This window comes from Salvelinus fontinalis, chromosome 31, assembly GCF_029448725.1.
Source record: "Salvelinus fontinalis isolate EN_2023a chromosome 31, ASM2944872v1, whole genome shotgun sequence".
In the NCBI taxonomy this organism is placed as follows: domain Eukaryota; kingdom Metazoa; phylum Chordata; class Actinopteri; order Salmoniformes; family Salmonidae; genus Salvelinus; species Salvelinus fontinalis.
The window spans coordinates 29,227,674-29,252,722 of NC_074695.1; the positions used below are offsets into that span (position 1 = coordinate 29,227,674).

General features: G+C 46.0%; 1 protein-coding gene across 1 annotated transcript in view; it reads left to right on the top strand.

Moving 5' to 3' along the window:
- The window catches only part of LOC129829997 (metabotropic glutamate receptor 4-like), a 242,751-nt gene extending 221,435 nt beyond the window's left edge, over positions 1-21,316 (top strand). The window contains exons 9-10 of the mRNA XM_055892098.1: positions 10,004-10,250; positions 16,949-21,316. Of these exons, the coding sequence (XP_055748073.1) occupies positions 10,004-10,250; positions 16,949-16,998 (297 nt within the window). The 3' untranslated portion in view covers positions 16,999-21,316. The remainder of the gene's footprint in view (positions 1-10,003; positions 10,251-16,948) is intronic.
- Positions 21,317-25,049: the final 3,733 nt, after the last annotated feature.

Consider the following 25,049-nt stretch of genomic DNA (forward strand, 5'->3'; position numbering starts at 1 on the left):
TAAAGTCAAAACGAAAACCGAAAACACTTCAACAAACTACAAAATAACAAACGAACGTAGACAGACCTGAACAATGAGAACTTACATATAACACGAAGAACGCACGAACAGGTATAGACTACAACAAACGAACGACAACGAAACAGTCCCGTGTGGTGCACATACACAGACACGGAAGACAACCACCCACAACAAACAATGTGAAACAACCTACCTATATATGGTTCTCAATCAGAGGAAAACGTAAACCACCTGCCTCTGATTGAGAGCCATACAAGGTCAATTAACACTGACACTTAACATAGATACACAAAACATAGAATGCCCACCCCAACTCACGTTCTGACCAACTCAACACATACAAAAATAACAGAAAACAGGTCAGGAACGTGACAGGTATGGGATGAGGAGTAAGACTCGGGTTTGTGCAGATTCAAGAAGTATACGACGTTCAGAATGAGACTGTTATGAGATAATGATTAATAGATGACTGTTATCGATATATAACATATCTTTAGCGTTTAATTTGGGAGATCGTAACTCTGCAAACAACTTCTTCTGTGGTGCCCCAAATTCCTAATGAGTTACATTATTCATTTAATCGGGTAACAATTAAACATAGGTAGTTGATTCGATAAATAACAGTCATCACATTAATGAGAGTCACGTTACGACAGTGAAATACACATATTTAGCAGATGCTATTGCGCGTGTAGCGAAATGCTTGTGTTCCTAGCTCCAACAGTGCAGTAGCATCTAACAATTCACAACAATACACACAAATCTAAAGGAATGGAATTTAGAAATATATAAATATTAGGATGAGAAATGTCAGAATGGCATTGACAAAAATGCAGTAGAATACAGAATATAAATCAAATCAAATTAAAGTTTGTCACGTGCGCCGAATACAACAGGTGTAAATCGTACAGTGAAATGCTTACTTTCAGGCTTTAACCAATGTGCAAAAAAGGTATTAGGTGAACAACAGGTAAGAAAATAAATAAAACAACAGTAAAAAGACAGGCTATATACAGTAGCTAGTCTATGAAAGTAGCGAGGCTACATACAGACACCGGTTAGTCAGGCTGATGCAAAAAGTCTGGGTAGCCATTTGAATACCTGTTCAGGAGTCTCATGGCTTGGGGGTAGAAACTGTTTAGAAGCCTTTTTGTCCTAGACTTGGCTGGGGTGGCTGGGGTCTTTGACAATTTTTAGGGCCTTCCTCTGACACCGCCTGGTGTAGAGGTTCCTGGATGGCAGGCAGCTTAGCCCCAGTGATGTACTGGGCCGGACGCACTGCCCTCTGTAGTGCTTTGCGGTCAGAGGCCGAGCAATTGCCGTACCAGGCACTGATGCAACCAGTCAGGATGCTCTCGATGTTGCAGCTGTAGAACCTTTTGAGGATCTCAGGACCCATGCCAAATCCTTTTAGTTTCCTGAGGGGGAATAGGCTTTGTCGTGCCCTTTTCCCGACTGTCTTGGTGTGTTTGGACCATTCTAGTTTGTTGCTGATGTGGACACCAAGGAACTTGAAGCTCTCAACCTGCTCCACTACAGCCCCGTTGATGAGAATGGTGGCAAGCTCGGTCCTCCTTTTCCTGTAGTCCACAATCATCTCCTTAGTTTTGGTTACATTGAGGGTTAGGTTGTTATTCTGGCACCACCCGGCCAGGTCTCTGACCTCCTCCCTATAGGCTGTCTCGTCATTGTCGGTGATCAGGCCGACCACTGTCATCTGCAAACTTAATGATGGTGTTGGAGTCGTGCCTGGCCATGCAGTCGTGGGTGAACAGGGAGTACAGGAGGGGACTGAGCACGCACCCCTGAGGAGCTCCAGTGTTGAGGATCAGCGTGGCAGATGTGTTGCTACCTACCCTCGCCACCTGGGGGCAGCCCGTCAGGAAGTCCAGGATCCAGTTGCAGAGGGAGGTGTTTAGTCCCAGGATCCTTAGCTTAGTGATGAGCTTTGAGGGTACTATGGTGTTGAACGCTGAGCTGTAGTCAATGAATAGCATTCTCACATAGGTGTTCCTTTTGTCCAGGTGGGAAAGGGCAGTGTGGAGTGCAATAGAGATTGCATCATCTGTGGATCTGTTTGGGCGGTATGCAAATTGGAGTGGGTCTAGGGTTTCTGGGATAATGGTGTTGATGTGAGCCATTACCAACCTTTTAAAGCACTTCATGGCTACGGACGTGAGTGCTACAGGTCTGTAGTCATTTTGGCGGGTTGCCTTTGTGTTCTTGGGCACAGGGACTATGGTGGTCTGCTTGAAACATGTTGGTATTACAGACTCAATCAGGGACATGTTGAACATATGAAACATATGCATATGAAATGAGGAAAGCTGTATGTAAACATTATTAAAGTGACTAGTGTTCCATTATTAAAGTGACCAGTGATTCCATGTCTATGTACATAGTGCAGCAGCCTCTACAGTGCAGGGTTGAGTAACCGGGTGGTAGCCGGCTAGTGATGGCTATTTAACAGTCTGATTGCCTTGAGATAGAAGCTGTTTTTCAGTCTCTCGGTCCCAGCTTTAATTCACCTGTACTGACCTCGCCTTCTGGATGATAGCGGGGTGAACAGGCTGTGGCTCGGGTGGTTGATGTCCTTGATGATCTTTTTGGCCTTCATGTGTGCATCGGGTGCTGTAGATGTCCTGGAGCGCAGGCAGTGTGCCCCCGGTGATGCATTGGGCAGACCGCACTACCCTCTTGAGAGCCTTCCGGTTACGGACGTTGCAGTTACCGTACCGGGCGGTGATACAGCCCGACAGGATGCTTTCAATTGTGCATCTTTAGATAGTACCCGCAAAACACCAGTCTCAACGTCAACAGTGAAGAGGCGACTCCGTGATGCTGGCCGTCTAAGCAGAGTTGCAAAGAAAAAGCCATATCTCAGACTGGCCAATAAAAATTAAAGATTAAGATGGGCAAAAGAACACAGACACTGGACAGAGGAACTCTGTCTAGAAGGCCAGCGTCGTGGAATCGCCTCTTCACTGTTGACGTTGACACTGGTGTTTTGCGGGTACTATTTAATGAAGCTGCCAGTTGAGGACTTGTGAGGCGTCTGTTTCTGAAACTAGACACTCTAATGTACTTGTCCTCTTCCTCAGTTGTGCACCGGGGCCTCCCGCTCCTCTTTCTATTCTAGTTAGAGCCAGTTTGCACTGTTCTGTGATGGGAGTAGTAAACCGCGTTGTACGAGATCTTCAGTTTCCATTTTGAGCCTGTAATCGAACCCACAAATGCTGACGCTCCAGATACTCAACTAGTCTAAAGAAAGCCAGTTGTATTGCTTATTTAAGTAGAACAAAAGTTTTCAGCTCTGCTAACATAATTCCAAAAGGGTTTTCTAATGATCAATTAGCCTTTAAAAATGATAAACTTGGATTAGCTAACAGAACGTGCCATTGGAACACAGGAGTGATGGTTGCTGATAATGGGCCTCTGTACGCCTATGTAGATATTCCATAAAAAATCTGCTCTTTCCATCTACAATAGTCATTTACAACATTAACAATGTCTACACTGTATTTCTGATCAATTTGATGTTATTTTAATGGGCAAAAAATGTACTTTTCAAGGCCCATCTTCAAACTCAGTGCCTCTTTGCTTGACATCATGGGAAAATCAAAAGAAATCAGCCAAGACCTCAGAAAAAATTGTAGACCTCCACATCCTTGGGAGCAATTTCCAAATGCCTGAAGGTACCACGTTCATCTGTACAAACAACATCTGTGTTTAGAATTATTTTTGTTGTATTAATGCTATTTAATCTCTCCTCAGACTAATATTATTCTGTTTGTTCGGTGGGTACCTTTGCCACTGTTCCACCCCTTGTGTATTGAGCTGTCATGGTGTATTTGTTAGTACGCAAGTATAAACACCATGGGACCACGCAGCCGTCACACCGCTCAAGAAGGAGATGCGTTCTGTCTCTTAGAGATGAACGTACTTTGGCATGAAAAGGGCAAATTAATCCCAGAACAACAGCAAAGGACCTTGTGAAGATGCTGGAGAAAACAGATACAAAAGTATCTATATCCACAGTAAAACAAGTCCTATATCGGCATAACCTGAAAGGTCGCTCAGAAAGGAAGCCACTGCTCCAAAAATGCCATAAAAAAAAGCCAGACTACGCTTTGCAACTGCACATGGAGACAAAGATCGTACTTTTTGGAGAAATGTCCTCTGGTCTGATGAAACACAAATAGAACTGTTTGGCCATAATGACCATCGTTATGTTTGGAGGAAAAAGGGGGAGATTTGCAAACCGAAGAACACCATCACCGTGAAGCATGAGGGTGGCAACATCATGTTGTGGGGTTGCTTTGCTGAGGTACTGGTGCACTTCACAAAATAGATGGCATCATGAGGTAGGACAATTATGTGGATATATTGAAGCAACGTCTCAAGACATCAGTCAGGAAGTTGAAGCTTGGTCGCAAATGGGTCTTCCAAATGGACAATGACCCCAAGCATACTTCCAAAGTTGTGGCAAAATGGCTTAAGGACAAAGTCAAGGTATTGGAGTGGCCATCACAAAGCCCTGACCTTGTGGCCATCACAAAACCCAATTTGTGGGCAGAACTGAAAAGCATGTACGATCAAGGAGGCCTACAAACCTGACTCAGTTACACCAGCTCTGTCAGGAGGAATTGGCCAAAATTCACCCAACTTAATGTGCGAAGCTTGTGGAAGGCTACGCGAAATATTTGACCCAAGTTAAACAATTTAAAGGCAATGCTTCCAAATGCTAATTGAGTGTATGTAAACTTCTGACACACTGGGAATGTGATGAAAGAAGTAAAATCTGAAATAAATCATTCTCTCTACTATTTTTCTAACATTTCACATTCTTAAAATAAAGTGGTGATCCTAACTGACCTAAGAGGGAATTTTTACTAGGATTAAATGTCAGGAATTGTGAAAAACTGCATTTAAATGTATTTGGCTAAGGTATATGTAAACTTCTGACTTCAACTGTATATTTCTTCTAAATATAGTATAATCCATTTCTAAAATGACTAACTAGAAGATTTTACCTTCCTTATAAGTCTGAAATACATATTTGTATATTTAGTGTTAGAGAAAATGTGCATATTTTCTAAAGCTCTCTTGATTTAAACGTCTGCCCCCATTGCTCTAGTTTGGCTTCCTGAACTTGTTAGGAAATCACCTTTCATCTCATATGACTTTTGTCCTTCTATGACAAATATAAATGTTTTTTTCTTTAAAATCTATGAATTATTTTAGATTACTGGCTATAAATCGATCTCTGAATGTGCCACAGCAACGAAACCACTCTCCCCTGCTGTGTTACGATGTATGTATTCCAGGCATATGTTAGTGGCTGTGAGGTAGGGTTCAGCCAGGAGTTAAAGGAAAGTTAAATGGTAGGAGGGAGTCCAAGCTGGGACATGCTAGCTTCAAGTGTTGTTCGATTTCACATCCTGCTTCATACAGACAGAAGAGACATAATCCTGTGTCTGTGAGAATCTATTCCACCGCTCAATACAAGCCATTTCGATCTACAGTGTCCACAGATTGATTTATAATCAAAAATTTCAGTCAGAACCAGTACCAGAACCACGCATCAAAGATGTTTTAATTATAATCCACATGATAATTCACATTTCCTGTTGCTGCAGGTTTATTTGCCTGCTGTAACAAGCTGGCTCAAATTAAGATCCTACATTTGTATCCTTCACTTTGTTGTTCAGTTTCAATCTTTCTTCACTGCCCCCATAATGTGGACATATACTGTAATGTTAATGGTATAATGCCAAGTATATCCTAGAGCAGACACACTCAAAGCTTATCACAGAAAGGGATAACATGCATGTGATTCTCCTAGACAAGAGCAAAGCTGGGACACAACCTTCATAGGTTTTGATATTATCCTTACTGTGTACAATTTAATTTCAATTTCTGTTGGCTAACGTAAATGTACTGTCTGTATTGAGGAATATTGTTGTAGGAAACAAAGCAGCCATTGAGTCCCATACAGTTATTGTCCAATTACAGAGGTAAGCCATTTAGGAAGGTAATGGGAAATACAAAGAAAACCGTGGCCATCTTTACGATGTTGTGAGCTGCATGGTAATTGCTGTTATTTTCAAAGAAAAACATAGAATTATGTTAACATTTACACCCTGGCGACAGCACTGTCTGAGCACAAGAGATGTGATGCACCTGAGTGAGACCTGGAATCTTGTACAAAGAGGTTAGCAGTGGCAGCATTTCTGTCTTTTATTGTATGTGATTAGTGTACAGTGTACATTAGGGATACATTACTTTGCCTTAAGCCCAAAGCTTTTACATTTTTAACAACCTCTAACTCTCAATGAACTAACTGAACAAATGTGCTTATGTCTTTTGGATCTCCTGCTGTCAATGTTTTGTTTTAGTTATAGAGATTCATTCTGAATCATTTGAACACCTTGCATCCACCTACATGGGGGCTTGTTACATAACGAGACCATGGTTATGATGGTGCCAGAGTTTCCCCAGATTATTTTCCTGGCATAGGGGGTGCCTCACCTATACAATGAGAGGGGAAAACTGCATGGTAGGGGTCTGCGTGGGTACACTCTTAGAAACATGTGATAACCGTTTTTGGTTCCAGGTAGAACCCTCTGTGGAAAGGGTTATACATGGATCCCAAAACGGTTCTCTCCGGAACCACGGGTTCTTTTATTTTTTTATTTTGTTTCTAAGAGTGTAGAGATGGGATGGCTGGGGCTTTAGGCAGTTGATAGGATGAGGATGACACTCCTATTTGACTGGCAGCAGGAGTTCAGTCAGTCAATGAGGTGATGAGTGGCAGCATGAGTACAGTTAGCCCTGGAGGTGGTGGGTGGCATCCGTAGTACAGTCAGCCCTGGAGGTGGTGGGTGGCATCCGTAGTACAGTCAGCCCTGGAGGTGGTGGGTGGCATCCGTAGTACAGTCAGCCCTGGAGGTGGTGGATGGCATCCGTAGTACAGTCAGCCCTGGAGGTGGTGGGTGGCATCCGTAGTACAGTCAGCCCTGGAGGTGGTGGGTGGCATCCGTAGTACAGTCAGCCCTGGAGGTGGTGGGTGGCATCCGTAGTACAGTCAGCCCTGGAGGTGGTGGGTGACAATAGTAGACTGGCAGGTAGCTCTGTTAATTGTGACATTGTCTTCTGGTTGAAAGGAGGGTGGCACAGCACCAAGCTCTCTTTTGTGCCTGATAAGGAGGACAAGGCAGCTGATTGGCAGGGTTGTCAGAACAGGGTTAATGACGATATGCATGCTTTGCCAATCTGGGATGTTTGAGAAGATGGGGAGCATTGGCTTTACATTGCTCTGACGTTACACATGAAATGAAGCTTAAAGAGCAACTATAAGAGTTTGATAATGTTCTTTCAAGGCTGTACAATGGCTTCTGCACATGTTTTCTAAGTAATTAAAAGGGAGGCACTGCAGCACTGAGGTGTGAATTCAGTACGTTCTGTACTGTACTGTACGGTAGAAACAGATGATAAACGCTCATTCAAGCACAAAACAGCCTTAAAATATATTCCTTACTTCAAAGGAAGCTTATGCTGGCATCCAACCACTGAAAACGACAATAAGTAATGAGTAACATCTTGAGAATTTTTGCTGCAAACAAAACCCAGCCAATGGCAAATACAGAAATCAGAAATCCGGTCATGACTCCAGCTGCTTTGATGTTGCAAAGGACAAAGCGGATACATGGGAATGGCTGGAATGGAAAACACTATCTATCTATAAACGCAGAAATAACCATTCCTGGTTTAAGTTAATCTTATGAATGGATTAATGTTTCCACATTGTTATCTGTTTGGAGGCGCTGTGTGAGGCTTTTCACTGTGATATTATGGGCCCAGTTACATTCCTGACACGTGGGAAAATGCAGAGGCAGTATCCTGTCAGAGGAAGGGCTGTAGATTGACAGGTGTGTAATCGTGGTGGCTCGAAAGGAGGGCCTGTTTCATGAGGCAATGACTGGCCCTATCTCACTAAATGATCCCTGGCACTGTTTATCTTCAGTGATAAAGACACTTGCATGCAGAGGGCCAGGGATGGAGGGCTTTGGATGGCACTGTAGCTGCAGTCAGGTGCATGTAGTCTACAGGAGGCACAGCTGGAGACAGTCTTATGTTTGATTGATCCAATCCAAGCCAGGTCTGACAATTCCATACAAATATGCAAAATTTGATCATCAGAAATGATAAGGGTTTTGTTTGGAAGATGTTACTTTCTGATAATAGGGTGATTATATTCTGGCCACTTACACCTATACACAAGGTAAATGTAGTTACCTTTTGCACGTCAGACTGTGGAATGAAACAGAATGCAGGGGGTGAAATAGCAGCACAGATTTGATAACTTATTACTTTAGAGAGAAAGGTTTCTCTGCTCCTTTAGGAGAGACAGGCTGGCTTCGCCTGGTGGAGTCAGTCTCTTGAGCACCATTTTCCTGCTGTGGCAATGAGGCACATTGGCGATCATATCAGTTTGTCAAGGCGGTTTTATCTGGCCCGGGACATGGGTCCTAGCCCCCTCGCAGAGTTACTCCACTCTGTACTCCGGAGGGGCAGCAATATTGTGCCGGGATCACCAAAGGCCATGTGAAATCTTCTCAGAATATTACATACTCCCCCTCAGTACCCCTTTATTTCCCAATTCAAGGAAAACCCATTGATGCTTGCAACGTGATCAAATAATTCAATGACACTCATTTTACTCAGGCATCCTTCTCCACTGACGTTTATTTAGAGGCTTCTATATACACAACACTTAAAGAAAAAAAATGATGTTATAGCAGATTTAATCATAAGTCATAGGTACCATATGGCAGGCTGCACTAACTCTTTAGATGTAAGTATTTCAGCATCCAGACTGAAGATAGAGCTGCAAAAAACGTTAAGTGCCAAAGCAGCACTATAACTAATGCATGTCATCTGTTGACATTGTCATGACAGATGACCTGTCGGGTTATTCCCTGTTGCCATAACACTAAGTTACTCATGATGTCTGGAAACACAATATCAGTCTACACCTCGGGCAAATCTATTAGGGATGTGGCTGGGAGCTGTGTTTGCAGTTTACACCCTTCTCCCTTTGTTCATCAGGCCCAGAATAGCTCAGCAACCCTGTCCCAAAGGGAGACAGAATGATGTTCCAAATAAGACATTGTAAAAGAAAAGCTTTTTGCGGTTTTGCAGGAGAATAATGCTGATGTTCACAACAGAGAGTGTCATATACATTTAATCTTCCAATCTTCTACATATTATCTTCTATGTTTTTGCAGTTACATTTTTTTTTAATTAATGCATTTGTTTTCTACTGCTGTAGTAAATCAGTCCGTACTGTCTAACAACTCATTCAGATGACCTATATGATCAGACACGAAGACACATTTAATCCCATTGAGAATATGATATAATTTATATGGGAAAAGCACTCCGAGGCACACACCCAGGCATTGTGTTGATGTTCTCAAGATGCCTCTCCCTGATCCTTGCATGTAGCCATGCTTTCTGTGCACAGCTGTGAGTCCCAGCTGCCTTTACACTCAGTTGACTCCAACCACTCTACCACAGCCCCGGGCCCCGAGGGCAAGACATCTGTAGTACAGTCACTCACTGGGAGGCCTCCTCCATTAGTCACATGTCATAAACAAAAACATATAGACACACCAATAAAAACATAAACAGGAGTTGATGAATAATTCATAAAGCACTTGAAAACAGAGCAGTGTCCACTCCATGTGTCTTATCACATCTGATGTTGGGGGTTTGATATTGTTGGAATATCTACTAGGAGACAACTGCACTCATATGTTGTCTTGTTTAAACAATGTATAATTAGGTAATGTACTTTCAAAAAATCAAAAGGTCAATGCTGTCACAAGGATCTTGAGAACCCTCTCCTTAGCCACTTGAACAGCACCATCTCTTTCTTGTTGTGTAACAACGTTTCCTTTGCTTGTTTCCTTCACAGATGTACATCCAGACCACGACTTTGACCATCTCTGTGAGCCTGAGTGCCTCTGTGTCTCTGGGGATGCTCTACATGCCAAAGGTCTACGTGGTCCTCTTCCACCCGGAGCAGAACGTGCCCAATCGCAAGCGCAGCCTCAAGGCTGTAGTCACCGCAGCCACCATGTCCAACAAGTTCCCCACCAAGGGTGGCCTGCGTCCCAACGGAGAGGCCAAGTCTGAGCTGTGTGAAAGCCTGGAGACACAAGGTTAGCAGCGAAGGCCTCCGGGTTAGCGATGGAGCGAGGGGGGAATGCAGATCAGGGGTAACAGAGGACAAAGGGACACAAGTTTAGTTTTTATAGCACCCGGTCCTTGAGTTTATGACTTAAAGTCAGTCGGATGTAATTTTGAGGGGAAAGTATCAGGCTTGAAAAATGAAAAGCAATGCACTTGCCTTTATATAAACTTAATTGATGGCATTGTTATTTTACACCTCAACAGCTTTGTGAAATTATCTATTCTTATTTTCAGGATGTAGGGAATTGGTAGTGCATTTTGTTTCATGCCAACCCTAGTAGCATCAAGCATTGGCTGTTGCTCTGAAACGTGGTACTGTCGGCAAACAGGACATAAAGAACAGCACAGGGTGAGATGGATCGATAGGAATGGCTTCACATTCGAGTATCATACTTTAGAGATGGCCATTCGTATTAACTTTCCAGTCTCCATTGGTGCAAAAGGAGGCAAGATTATTGCTCCAGCACTTCAGCCCCATTTTACAGTAACACAACTGCCGTGGTCGGAATTACCAAAATCCCTAAATGTAAAAGGGTATTCCAAATCATGAGAAAATACGTTGATTTATGGATAGTCACGCTCATTCATCCATACAGAATGACGTTTTCCTGTATCTAATGCATCATCAGTCAATATTCCCATTACCTTTGGAGAACCAAAGCCAATGTTGAGAACATGTTCTGAATCCTCTATCATATTGCTATTTGAAATATGCAGTTGCACTTCCTCTGAATGTGTAGGAAACAGGAGATGAAACTCTCAATATGGGGTATGTCAGAGACTGCTACAAGGAGATGAACAGAGTTAGAAAAAATGGCATGCCATTTGGGAATGGAAAAATGATTATAGCACCCATGGGAAATGCTCCCCCAATTTCACAGTTTGACATCTATACCATGACCCATCTGGGTCAAGTCGGATGACTAACAGCTGCTCTTTGTGCTTGTGTGTCAGACTGTGACGAAGGAGGAGAGCCCTGTGAGGGACTTTAGACGCTCAGGTAACGGATGGAGAGCCTGACAATCAGCTTGCCTCTCACTCTGTATGACTGACCACTTCTCCCCATTGACATTGTGTCAATGTTCAGTTGGATCCTATGCCTGCCTAAGATATGTACTGTATGCACAAAAACTTCCCCACGGCTATAGCACCTTGGATGGTGTCAGACATTTATCACATTAACCTACACACCCTTGACCCACAGACGTCGGTAGACAATGTTGGCGTGTTGTACTGCAAATGGCCTGAGAATGTGGTAACAGCCTGATGGCAACGGATGTAGGGAGATGACACCGCTGTGGGCTGAATGCCGGGGATAGCCGCGCATCCCCAGTCATTTGTTTCCCACGTTGACAAACGGAGGAATTTGCTGTAATGGGACGTAGAACAACAAAAAGATGTGGGAAAAGGGGAAAGACAGATGTGTCCACAAGCTCCAATTCTTTCTGGACCATCTATTTTTTTTATCTGGGCATCGCAGAGCATGAATATTTAAATGAGGTTAATTTATCAATGCTGCTCTGGGAGAGGTTCTGGGTGGAATGGAGAGTGCCCCCCCCCACCTACCACTCCTCCACTACACATCCAACCCCCCAGTACTGTTGTCCCACACACCCTCCCTCTCCACCCACTACACATCCCTCCCTCAAAAACTGTTGCCTCCCACACCCTCCCTCTCAACACACCACACATCCATCCCTCACATACTGTTGCCTCCCACACCCTCCCTCTCCACCACAACACATCTCACCCTCCAGTACTGTTACGCCACACCCTCCCTCTCCCCCCACTATACATCCATCCGTCCAGTACTGTTTCCCACCACACCCTCCCTCCCTCTCCCACACTACACATCCCACCCTCAAAAACTGTTGCCCCCCACACAATCAATGTCCCTGCACTACACATTCCACCCTCCAGTACCGTTGCCTACCACACCCTCCCTCTTAACGCACCACACATCCATCCCTCACGTACTGTTGCCTCCCACACCCTCCCTCTCCACCAAAACACATCTCACCCTCCAGTACTGTTACACCACACCCTCCCTCTCCTCCCACTACACTTCCCACCCTCCAGTGTAGTGGCCCCCAACACCCTACCTCTCCTCTCAGTACACATCCCACCTTCCAGTACTGTTGCCCCCGAACCCAACCTCTTCCTACACTACACATCCCACCCTCCAGTACTGTTGCACCCCACACTCTCCCGCTCCCCACACTACACATCCCACCCTCCAGTGTAGTGGCCCCCACACCTTACCTCTTCAACCACTACAGATCCCACACTCCAGTACTGTTGCACCCCACACCTTCCCTTGCCCCGCACTACACATTCCACCCTCCAGTACTGTTGCCCCCCACACGCTTCCTCTCTCCCACTACTCATCCCACCTTCCACTACATTTTCCCCCCAAACCCTACCTCTACCCCCCACTACACATTCAACCTCCAGTACTGTTGCCCCCCCCACCCTTCCTCTCCTCCTACTACACATCCCACCCTCCAGTACTGTTTCCCCCCACACCTTCCCTCGCCCCGCACTACACATCCCACCCTCCACTACTCCCCCCCCCCCACACCCTCCCTCTCCCCCCCACTACACATCCCACCCTCCAGTACTGTTTCCCCCCACACCTTCCCTCACCCCGCACTACACATCCCACCCTCCACTACTCCCCCCCCCCCACACCCTCCCTCTCCACCCCACTACACATTACACCCTCCAGTGAAGAGAACCCCAACACCCTACCTTTCCAACCACTACACATCCCACCCTCCAGCATTTGTTATGCCACACCGCTCCCTCACCCCCCACCACACATTCAGCTCTCCAGTACTGTTGCCCCACACACCCTCCCTCTCCTCCCACTACACATCCCACCACCAGCACTGTTGCCCCCCACACCCTCCCTCTCCCCCCACTACACATACATACTCCAGTACTGTTGCCCCCCACACCCTCCCTCTCCCCCCACTACACATACATACTCCAGTACTGTTGCCCCCCACACCCTCCCTCTCCCCCACTACACATCCCACCCCCCAGTGTAGAGGCCTCCCACACCCTACCTCTCCAACCACTACACATCCCACCCTCCAGTATTATGTTACTCCACACCCTCCCTCTCCCCTCACTACACATCCATCCATCCAGAACTGTTTCCCCCCACACCCTCCCACTCCCCCCACTACACATCCCACCCTCCAGTACTGTTGCCCCCCACACCACTCCCTCTCCCCTCACTACACATCCATCCATCCAGAACTGTTTCCCCCCACACCCTCCCACTCCCCCCACTACACATCCCACCCTCCAGTACTGTTGCCCCCCACACCACTCCCTCTCCCCTCACTACACATCCATCCATCCAGAACTGTTGCCCCCCACACCCTCCCACTCCCCCCACTACACATCCCACCCTCCAGTACTGTTGCCCCCCACACCCTCCCTCTTCCCCACTACACATCCCACCCTCCAGGAATGTGGACCCCACACCCTGCCTCTCCCCCCACTACACATGCCAGCCTGCAGTCTAGAGGCCCCCCACACCTTACCTCTCTAACCACTACACATCGAACCTCCCAGTACTGTTGTCTCCCACACCATCCAACTCTCCCCACTAAACATCCCACCCTCCAGTATAGTGGGCTCCCTCACCCACCCTCTCCCCCCACTACACATTCCACCCTCCAGTACTGTTGCCCCGCACACCATCCCTATCCCCCCACCACACATCAAGCTCTCCAGAACTTTGCCCCCCACACCCTACCTCTCCCCCCACTTCACATCCCACCCTCCAGTGTAGAGGCCCCCCACACCCTACCTCTCCAAACACTACACATCCCACACTCCAGTACTGTTATCCCCAACACAATCCCACTCCCCCCACCACACATCCCACCCTCCAGTCCATCTCCCCCGCTAAACATCCCACCCTCCAGTATAGTGGCCCCCCACACCCCCTCTGCCCCCACTACACATCCTACCTTCCAGTACTGTTTCCTCCCACACCCTCCCTCTCCCCCACTACACATCCCTACCCTCCATTGCTGTTAGCCACAAAAACTCCCTCTCCCCCACTACACATCCACCCTCCAGTAATGTTGCCTCCCACACCCTTCCTCTCCACCACTACACATCCCACCCTCCAGTGTTGTTACGTCACACCCTCCCATGTCCCCAATGCACATCCAATCCGGCTAGTGCAGTATCCCCTCACATCCTCCCTCTCCTCCCACTACATATCCCACCCTCCAGTATTGTTGCCCCTCACAGCCTCCCTCTCCCCCCACTACACGTCCCAGCCTCCAGTACTGTTGCCCCCCACACCCTACCTCTTCCCCACTTCACATCCCACCCTCCAGAGTAATGGTCCCACACACCCCCTCTCCCCCCACTACACATCCCAACTTCCAGTACTGTTTACCCCCAAACCCTCCCTCTCCCCCACCACACATCCCTGTCCTCCAGTACTGATGCCACCCAACCACACCCTTACCTCTCCCCCCACTACATATCCCACCCTCCAGTATTGTTGCCCTCCACACCCTCCCTCTCCCCCACCACACATCCAGCCCCCCAGTTTTGTTTCTGTACAGCACTTTCAGATATCAGCTGATGTAAGAAGGGCTATATAAATTTGATTTAATTTGATTTGTTACCCCCCACACCCTCCCCTTCCCCCACTATACAGCCCACCCTCCAGTGTAGTTGCCCCCCACATCCTAATTCTCCAACAACTACACATCACACCCTCCAGTACTGTTGCCCCACACACCATCCCTATCCCCCCACCACACATCAAGCTCTCCAGAGAGCCCACACACACTCACTGAGTCCACACACTCAATCCAGTTTGATTGAGTGTGTGGACAGGTGTCTTTTATACAGGTAATGAGTTCAAACAGGTGCCGTTAATACAGGTAATGAGTGGAGAACAGGAGCTCTTCTTAAAGAAAAACTAACAGGTCTGTGAGAGCCGGAATTCTTACTGGTTGGTAGGTGATCAAATACTTATGTTAATAAATACTTATGTTAATTCATTAAATGAATTACTTAAAAATCATACAATGTGATTTTCTGGATTTTTGTTTTAGATTCCGTCTCTCACAGTTGAAGTGTACCTATGATAAAAATTACAGACCTCTACATGCTTTGTAAGTAGGAAAACCTGCAAAATCGGCAGTGCATCAAATACTTGTTCTCCCCACTGTATGTGTGATGATTACACTGTAGAACAAGTGAACTGGTGACGGATTTATTTAGAGAGGACATACCATATCGGTCGGTTCAGTCCACAACTTGATAAAATAAGTAAACATTTTGTACAGTGTCTCTCACATCTGGTAATTGTGTGAGATCCACGTTCACCTTGTACTGCATAGTTACATATTGTCATCTTATGCTCAATGTTATCACAATTCTCCAAGCTGTCTCTATGCTTTTCCGAGATGTTTTCATTTCTATCGACATGGTGCCACTGTTGCATGCTTTGCTTGGTGCACAGAGAAAGATCTGAATGTATCTACTGAGCCTTGCATTTGAATGAGTGCTATTGTATCACATACTACCCTATACTGTACTTAAAACAGGGCCTGCTACAGGCAAGAGTGTCTTTTTTCTTGGAACTCAGTCGGGGTCTCAACTTACCGTTAAGTTCGAAATTTGGAGCAAGTTCGAAAAAGGAGCAAGTTCAAAATGTGGTTGTGCACCAGCAATGTGTCTCTTGTCATCTCAGTCACTGACAGTCACTCAATTAGCCATGTCAGCTAACAATTTTCATATTGGTAAGTTAGTCTACCCAGCTTTCTAAACTTGTAGCAATTATGCCCAAATACCGACCGGTCATGCAGGGCACGTGCCCAGGGTCCCTGTCCTCCAGAAGAGCCCATTGGTTTTGTTAGTCACTCTCACTCAGATAAAATGTACATGGCATAAATCATGGCAAAATCTCGCTAAGGGCTCCCAAAAGGCTAGAGCCGGCCCTGACGTAAAATTAACTGCAAGGGATTCTTTACCATGAAATAATCTGTACTTATAAGTCAAGCTGCAATTACTGGTTAAATAAGTAATTCTTAAGTCACTTTCAGAACAGTATATATCCATGCAGAGACTTCTCACTGGGCACAGACGTCAATTCAATGTCTATTCCACGTTGGATCAACGCGATTTCATTGAACTGAGGTTGTTTCAACCAGTGTGTGCCCAGTGGGTTGTTACAACAGCATCCTGATAAGCAATTCAACATTAGTTTTGAGAGTCAATTAATAGCTATAGCCACATCTGTACCCTGCTCTGCCCTACTTTCCAGCAGATCAAGGAAATCTGCATTTAGATGCAATTTACAGTTGGCAACACATTTCCTAGGAAGTTAAATCATTCTGGTAATACTAACCACACAACATGACAAATGCTACCACTGCTTGCTATGCATATTAATTAATCTCTTACCCCACTGTTGGTTCCACCTGTACTCCCTGGTGACACTTGTGGTCCAAGGAAGTCATGCATAAATAGAAACTGTGTCGGCAATCACCTTAATGGACTGGAAGATAAGCCCCTGACAGATGGTTAAATGAGCCTTAATTGAATTGCCCAAATCTTCACCCACATCTTTTCCTTTCGCTCTTCTTTCCCTCTTCCTCTTTCACGGCTCTATTCACAGCATTGGCCTCCAAGCAGACATACATCAGCTACAGTAACCATGCCATCTAAGAGACAGACAGTGGAACTCCGGCTTGGAAGCATAGCAAGGACCTGCCCGTGGGGTGAACGAACACCAAAAACTGGAGAACCAAGATGAAAGAGCAGTGGCAAAGGTGGAGAAATGAGAATGAGAATAATCACTCAACATACAGAACTGATGTCACTATTTTCAAGAGGACAAGGCAAGGCAAATATATTGAATACCAAACAAAAGCAGTGGGGGGTGGGGAAGTGGGGATGTCAGGCAGACAGTGATGTCTCCCCTCCCCATCCTCCTTGTGACATGTCAAATACACCAGGCAGTCACGTTTCCAAATTCAGTCAGAGCCGATTACTTCAATTCAGTGTTTTCCTTCTGGAGTTTATAGAACAGCATTTCTCTTCTGGTGTTTTGTCTGAAGCTGACTAACACCCTCTTTGGTAAGAGTGAATTCAGTGTTGTCTTTGTGTGCAGCAGTGTTGTGTCTCTCTACCAGTAGTAATGTGCAATTATTTGCTCCCCTTTCTTCTCTGTCCTTTCCAATGCGGGTGTAATGCTGAACATAATATCAAATTAGTCAATAAGTCAAAGCTGTCAAAAGTAGATGAAAAAGTGTGTTGTTGGTGTGGGGAAAGTCTTCATTCAAGGCCAAAATAAACAAACATGAATCCTCAGGCTCTGTAACATTAACATTATGTTGTCATCATTTTAATGAAGGTCATAGTTGCGAAACAGAGCCAACAAGAATGCACCTTTCCAAAATTTAACATGTCTGAATATTCAGTTTTACTGCACGTGTCCAATAAGTGTTTCCTTAACATTTTATACATCAAATAAAGCGATGGATTTTCACAGATGATAGCGATATCATAGCTGACACCATCTTTACGTCCTTGTATACAGTCATAGAGCATGCCTGTGGGAGCATAATGTTTACTGTGCTGTGTTTTCAAAATCTATTAAATGCAACATGTGTGAGGATTGTGGTTCAACAGACAGTGGCATTATCATGTTTTGACTATTACACACATGGTACCTTATGGAGATTAGAATACATGAAAAGGCATAAGAACTGGCTAAAAAGTAAAAGCCTTGTATGTTCAACACCGCCTACTTTTCAGTGAAATACAGCTTCAAGACTACAGCCCATAGACAGCCATGCACTGCCTCAGTGTATTCATGCTGGCATTCTCACATGTGAGAATATCATTTCATGGTCGTGTTCCATTAGAAATTCAGCAGTTCCATCTCAACGTGACGAATTTGGAATCTGTACCAGAAATGTCTAACATATAGCTAGCTATTGGCGATACGTTATGTAATGGTACAAAACACTATTTGGAGCCTCAGCAGTGTACTCTGTCTAGTGTGCACCATCCTTGGTTACGTTATTGACTTATTTGCCATTCACCTGTGATTTCAATAATAGTGCTTGTTCCCTTAATGTTGTTCAGAGAAAGGAAGTCCCTCCACATCCACATGAGGGAATTGGGTTTAAAATCCCCTGAGGGCGATATACATGCCTGTGCGGAAATCTAATTCGCATAATAAAAACATCCCCATAAGAATCTGTCAGTTTAAGCTAGAGATATCTGTTTGTTTGCATTGGATGCATCTCAATCCACCGCATCCAGCTATGTAACACTTCTGCATCTGTGTTGAAAGGTGACAGAGCTACAGAGGTGTTTGACAGACCATTAGACATCCCGAAATAACAATTTGGACACTACAATTATTGGTCTTTTCACAAAATCGTTTGTAGCATTTGAACGGTTTGGCCTAAAAACTATTATGACACTTCAATGCATAGATGACACTCACGAACAGGATGTTGTTTCCTGTTTTGAAATAACACAAACATGTCAGTGGTTTTGCTCCATGACCCCTACAAGCGACCCCCTGTATCGTCTGAAGTCCGTACAACCGATCTGCCAACATCTGTCTGTAGAGTTTGAGCAGTTTGGGCTATGTACTAATAATCTGTGTAAAGGTGAGACTCTGACAAACACGTAAATGTTGGTTGTGTTGCTCTTGGATGCGCACAGACCTCTCAAGACTCGTCTGAAGGTCCTCCGGTACCAGATGAAAAATTGAATGGAAGTATATACAGTGCATTCGGAAAGTATTCAGAACCCTTGACTTTTTTCCTGATCAACCCACACACAATACCCAATAATGGCAAAGTGAAAACAGGTTTTTAGAAATGTTTGCAAATGTATAAAGAAATTAAAAACAGAAATACATTATTTACATAAGAATTGAGACCCTTTGCTATTAGACACATTCAGTTTCCATTGATCATCCTTGAGATGTTTCTACAACTTGATTGGAGTCCACCTGTGGTAAATTCAATTGATTGAACATGATTTGGAAAGGTACACACCTGTCTATATAAGACCCCACAGTTGACAGTGCATGTCAAAGCAAAAACCAAGCCATGAGGTCGAAGGAATTGTCCACAGAGCTCCGAGACAGGATTGTGTTGAGGCACAAATCTGGGCAAGGGTACCTAAACATTTCAGCAGCATTGAAGCTCCCCAAGAACACAATGGCCTCCATCATTGTTAAATAGAAGAAGTTAAGAACCCTCAAGTCTCTTCCTAGAGCTGGCCAACCGGCCAAACTGAGCAATTGGGGGAGAAGGACCTTGGTCAGGGAGGTGACCGAGAACCAGATGGTCACTCTGAAAGAGCTCCAGAGTTCCTCTGTGGAGATGGGATAACCTTCCAGGACAACCATCTCTGCAGCACTCCACCAATCAGGTCTTTATGGTAGAGGGGCCAGACAAAAGCCACTCCTCAGTAAAAGGCACATGACGGCCCACTTGGAGATTGCCAAAGGCACCTAAAGACTATCAGACCATGAGAAACAAGATTATCTGGTCTGATGAAACCAAGATTGGACTCTGGCCTGAATGCCAAGCGTTACGTCTGAAGGAAACCTGGCTTCATCCCTATGGTGAATCCATGGTGGTGGCAGCATCATGCTGTGGGGATGTTTTTCAGCGGCAGGGACTGGGAAACAAGTCAGGATCAAGGAAAGATGAAAGGAGGAAAGTACAGAGAGATTCTTAATGAAAACCTGCTCCAGAGCGCTCAGGACCTCAGACTGGGGCAAAGGTTCACCTTCCAACTGGACAACAACCCTAAGCACACAGCCAAGACAATGCAGGAATGGCTTTTGGGACAAGTTTCTGAATGTCCTTGAGTGACCCAGCCAGAGCCCGGACTTGAACCCGATCAAACATCTCTGGAGAGACTCGAATATAGCTTTGCCAGCAACGCTCCCCATCCAACCTGACAGAGCTTGAGATGATCTGTAGAGAAAATTGTAAGAAACTCCCTAAATACGGGTGTTCTAAGATTGTAGCGTCATACTCAAGAAGACCTGAGGCTGTAATCGCTGCCAATGGTACTTCAACAAAATACTGAGTAAATGGTCTGAATTCTTATGTAAATTTGATATTTCAGTTATTTATTTTTAATACATTTGCAAACATTTCTGAAAACCTGTTTTTGCTTTGCCATTAAACAATTTAATACATTTTAAAATGAGGCTGTAATGTAACTAAATGTGGATAAAGTCAAGGGGTCTAAATACTTTATGAATGCACTGTAGGGAGACTGTTTAGTGACAAAAATAAGGGCTTACGAGTAAGCCTATAAAAATCTCTCCTCTCATCTGTACTGTGGCCAGGCTTCAATGTTGTTAGTCATACAGTATTGTTAGTCTAACTGCATCATTCCGGAAAAAATATCAGCATTAGTGTTACCACATCAAAGACAGTCAGTAAATATAGTAAGAAAAAGATTGGCAAGATTCTGTACCACAGAAATTCATATGATATGGTAAGCAATTGGAAAAATGATTCTATAAACTCCATAAGGAAAACAACGGTAGAAGACGTTTATAAATAATATTGGATAGAAAGAACAACCCTGTCTGTTTAATTTATGATTCTCTACTCTCTGCTTCAACAAAGATCCCAGATGTTGCCGCAAATTAAGTGTTTTCATTTTTCATTGTTTACGATAAAGTATTGTGGGATTGTTTGTGTTTGTGAATATGATGATTTACTGTTTGTGCCTCCCCTTCATCTTTTTTCCAACACTTGCAAAATAGAGTATGTAAGTGCTGATCGAACTAAATGGCAAGTTAATGTACGTTATTACAAATTAATTGATCATGTCTGCTTTATGTACTGACCTATTAAAAATGAAGAAAAATAAAAAATAAAAATGACAGTGCCTGGATATTTATGAATTATCTATAGAAAACATGAAAATGTGTTGAGCATGTTAATTTTTATACAAGATATTTCTAATAAAATACTGTTTTGCAAAACAACATGCTGCTTCTTATTGTTGAGGTCAGAATATGACATGTTAATGATGACATTATCTCCGGGGAAACCACAGTGCTGTTCGAACACTAGCCTAAGAATTGCAGGGACAGGGAAAGATTTGTACTGGAGACACACAGGCCAGTTGGAACAATTCCTCATTAGTATTCTTTATCTGCAGGACATACTGTAGGAAATACACAGGCAGAGGGACCAACAACGTTGCACCAGCACCACCCCTGCAGCCTTCAGGAATAATAATGTTCTTCTGCAACCCAACACAGCCAGACTCTGAGTTAAGACCATTAAAACCCCAGCCTTCATGCCTTATTTTTGTTTTCTGTTTAAAGGGATGTCACTTCTATTACAGACAATGTGGTAACATGTAACATACACTGAGTGTACAAAACAATAAGAACACCTTCCTAATACTGAGTTGCCCCCCTCGTTTTGCCCTCAGAACAGCCTCAATTAATCAAATAAAATGCTATTTGTCACATGCGCCGAATACAACAGGTGTAGACCTTGCATTGAAGTGCTTACTTACAAGCCCTTAACCAACAATGCAGTTGTAAGAAAATACCCCCCCAAAAAGTAAGAGATATGAAAAATAAATAATTAAAGAGCATTATTAAATAACAATAGCGGGGCAATATACAGGGGGTACCGGTACAAAGTCAATGTGTCAATGTGTGGGGGCACCGGTGTCGAGGTAATTGAGGTAATTATGTACATGCAGGTAGGGTTAGGGGGGGGGGGGTGGGTGCAAATAGTATGGGTAGCCATTTGATTAGGTGTTTAGGAGTCTTATGGCTTGGGGGTAGAAGCCTCTTGGACCTAGACTTGGCGTTCCGGTACCGCTTGCCATGTGGTAGCAGAGAGAACAGTCTATGACTAGGGTGGCTGGAGTCTTTGACAATTTTTAGGGCCTTCCTCTGACACCACCTGGTGTAGAGGTCCTGGATGGCATCCAGCTTAGCCTCAGTGATGTACTGGTCCGGATGCACTACCCTCTGTAGTGCCTTGCAGTCAGAGGCTGAGCAATTGCCATACCAGTGACGCAACCAGTCAGGATGCTCTCGATGTTGCAGCTGTAGAACCTTTTGAGGATCTCAGGACCCATGACAAAACTTTTTAGTTTCCTCAGGGGGAATAGGCTTTGTCGTGCCCTCTTCACGACTGTCTTGGTGTGTTTGGACCATTCTAGTTTGTTGTTGATGTGGACACCAAGGAACCTGAAGCTCTCAACCTGGTCCACTACAGCCCGTCGATGAGAATGGTGGCGTGCTCGGTCCTCCTTTTCCTGTAGTCCACAATCATCTCCTTAGTCTTGGTTACATTGAGGGTTAGGTTGTTATTCTGGCACCACCAGGCCATGTCTCTGACCTCCTCCCTATAGTCTTATCGTTGTCGGTGATCAGTCCTACCACTGTTGTGTCATTAGCAAACATATTGATGGTGTTGGAGTCGTGCCTGGCCATGCAGTCATGAGTGAACATGGAGTACAGGAGGGGACTGAGCACTCACCCCTGAGGGGCGCCCTTGTTGAGGATCAGCGTGGTGGATGTGTTGTCACCTACCCTTAGGGCGAGGTGACCCTTAGGACCCAGAGGGCGAGGTGCCGGGCGATCCGGGTGTAGGCGGTGGAAGTCTCTCAGTAGAGAAGGATCTAAAATGTCCCCCACCGGAACCCAGCATCTCTCCTCCGGACCGTACCCCTCCCAGTCCACGAGGTACTGTAGGCCCCTCACCCGGCGTCTCGAGTCCAGAATGGCACGTACTGTGTACGCTGGGGACCCCTCGATCTCCAGAGGGGGTGGAGGGACCTCAGGCACCTCACCTTCTTGCAGGGGACCAGCCACCACCGGCCTGAGGAGAGACACATGAAACGAGGGGTTAATCCGGTAATACCTAGGGAGTTGTAACCTATAACACACCTCGTTTATTCACCTCAGGACTTTAAACGGCCCCACACACTGCGGCCCCAGCTTCCGACAGGGCAGGCGGAGAGGCAGGTTTCGGGTCGAGAGCCAGACCCTGTCCCCCGGTGTGAACACGGGGGCCTCACTGCGGTGCTGGTCAGCGCTCCTCTTCTGCCGTTGTCCTGCTAACTTTAGTGATTCCTGGACGGCTTTCCAGGTGTCCTTGGAGCGCTGTACCCATTCCTCTACCGCAGGAGCCTCGGTCTGACTCTGATGCCATGGGACCAGGACCGGCTGGTAACCTAACACACACTCAAACGGGGACATGTTCGTTGAGGAGTAGCGGAGGGAGTTCTGAGCGAGCTCAGCCCAAGGAACATACCTCGCCCATTTACCAGGCCGGTCCCGGCAATATGACCGCAGAAACCTGCCCTCATCCTGGTTTACGCGCTCCACCTGCCCATTACTCTCGGGGTGAAAACCCGAGGTCAAGCTGACCGAGACCCCCAGTCTTTCCATAAACGCCTTCCAAACTCTGGACGTGAATTGGGGGCCCCGATCAGAAACGATGTCCTCAGGCACCCCATAGTGCCGGAAGACATGGCTCCGCAGTCTGCAGGGCCGTAGGGAGACCGGGCAACGGGATGAGACGGCAGGACTTAGAAAAACGATCCACAACGACCAAAATCGTAGTACTTCCCTGGGACGGGGGAAGATCGGTAAGAAAGTCCACCGATAAGTGTGTCCAAAGCCGTGGTGGAATGGGGAGGGGCTGTAACTTCCCTCTAGGCAAGTGCCGAGGAGCCTTGCTCTGAGCGCACACCGAGCAGGAGGAGACATAAAATCTCACGTCCTTAGCCAACGTGGGCCACCAGTATCTCCCTCTAAGACTCCGCACTGTCCTCTCGATGCCAGGATGACCCGAGGAGGGGAGAGTATGAGCCCAACGGATTAGCTTATCCTGGACCCCCCCCCCCCCGGCACGTACTGAACCCCCGCTGGACAGTTAGGGGGGGTCTGCTCTAACCGTGAGGCTCTCTCTATCTCCGCGTCCACCTCCCATACCACCGGTGCCACGAGACATGAAGGTGGAATGATGGGAGTTGGCTCAACGGACCGCTCCTCGGTATCATAGAGACGGGACAGCGCGTCGGCTTTGGTGTTTTGGGAGACTGGTCGGTACGAGATGGTGAACTGAAACCGGGTGAAAAACATGGCCCATTTAGCCTGACGCGGATTTAGTCTCCTCGCTTCCTGGATAGATTACGATGGTCAGTCCAGATGAGAAAAGGGTGTTTCGCCCCCTCAAGCCAATGTCTCCACACCTTCAGAGCCTTGACTACAGCTAACAACTCCCGGTCCCCCACGTCATAGTTTCGCTCCGCCGGACCGAGATTCCTCGAAAAGAAGGCACAGGGGTGGAGCTTGGGTGATACACCCGAGCGCTGGGACAGCAAGGCCCCGACCCCCGCCTCGGACGCGTCCACCTTCACTATGAATGCTAAAGAGGGGTCCGGATGCGCCAACACGGGCGCATTGGTGAACAGCTCCTTCAGACAACTGAAAGCTCTGTCCGCCTCTGCTGACCAACGCAAGCGCACCGGTCCTCCCTTCAGCAGTGAGGTAATGGGAGCAGCCACCTGACCAAAACCCCGGATAAACCTCCGGTAGTAATTGGCAAACCCTAAAAACCGCTGCACCTCTTTCACCGTGGTCGGAGTCGGCCAATTACGCACGGCTGTAACGTGGTCATCCTCCATCACCACCCCGTAGGTGGAAATACGACAACCCAGGAAGGAAAAGGCCTGTTTGAAGA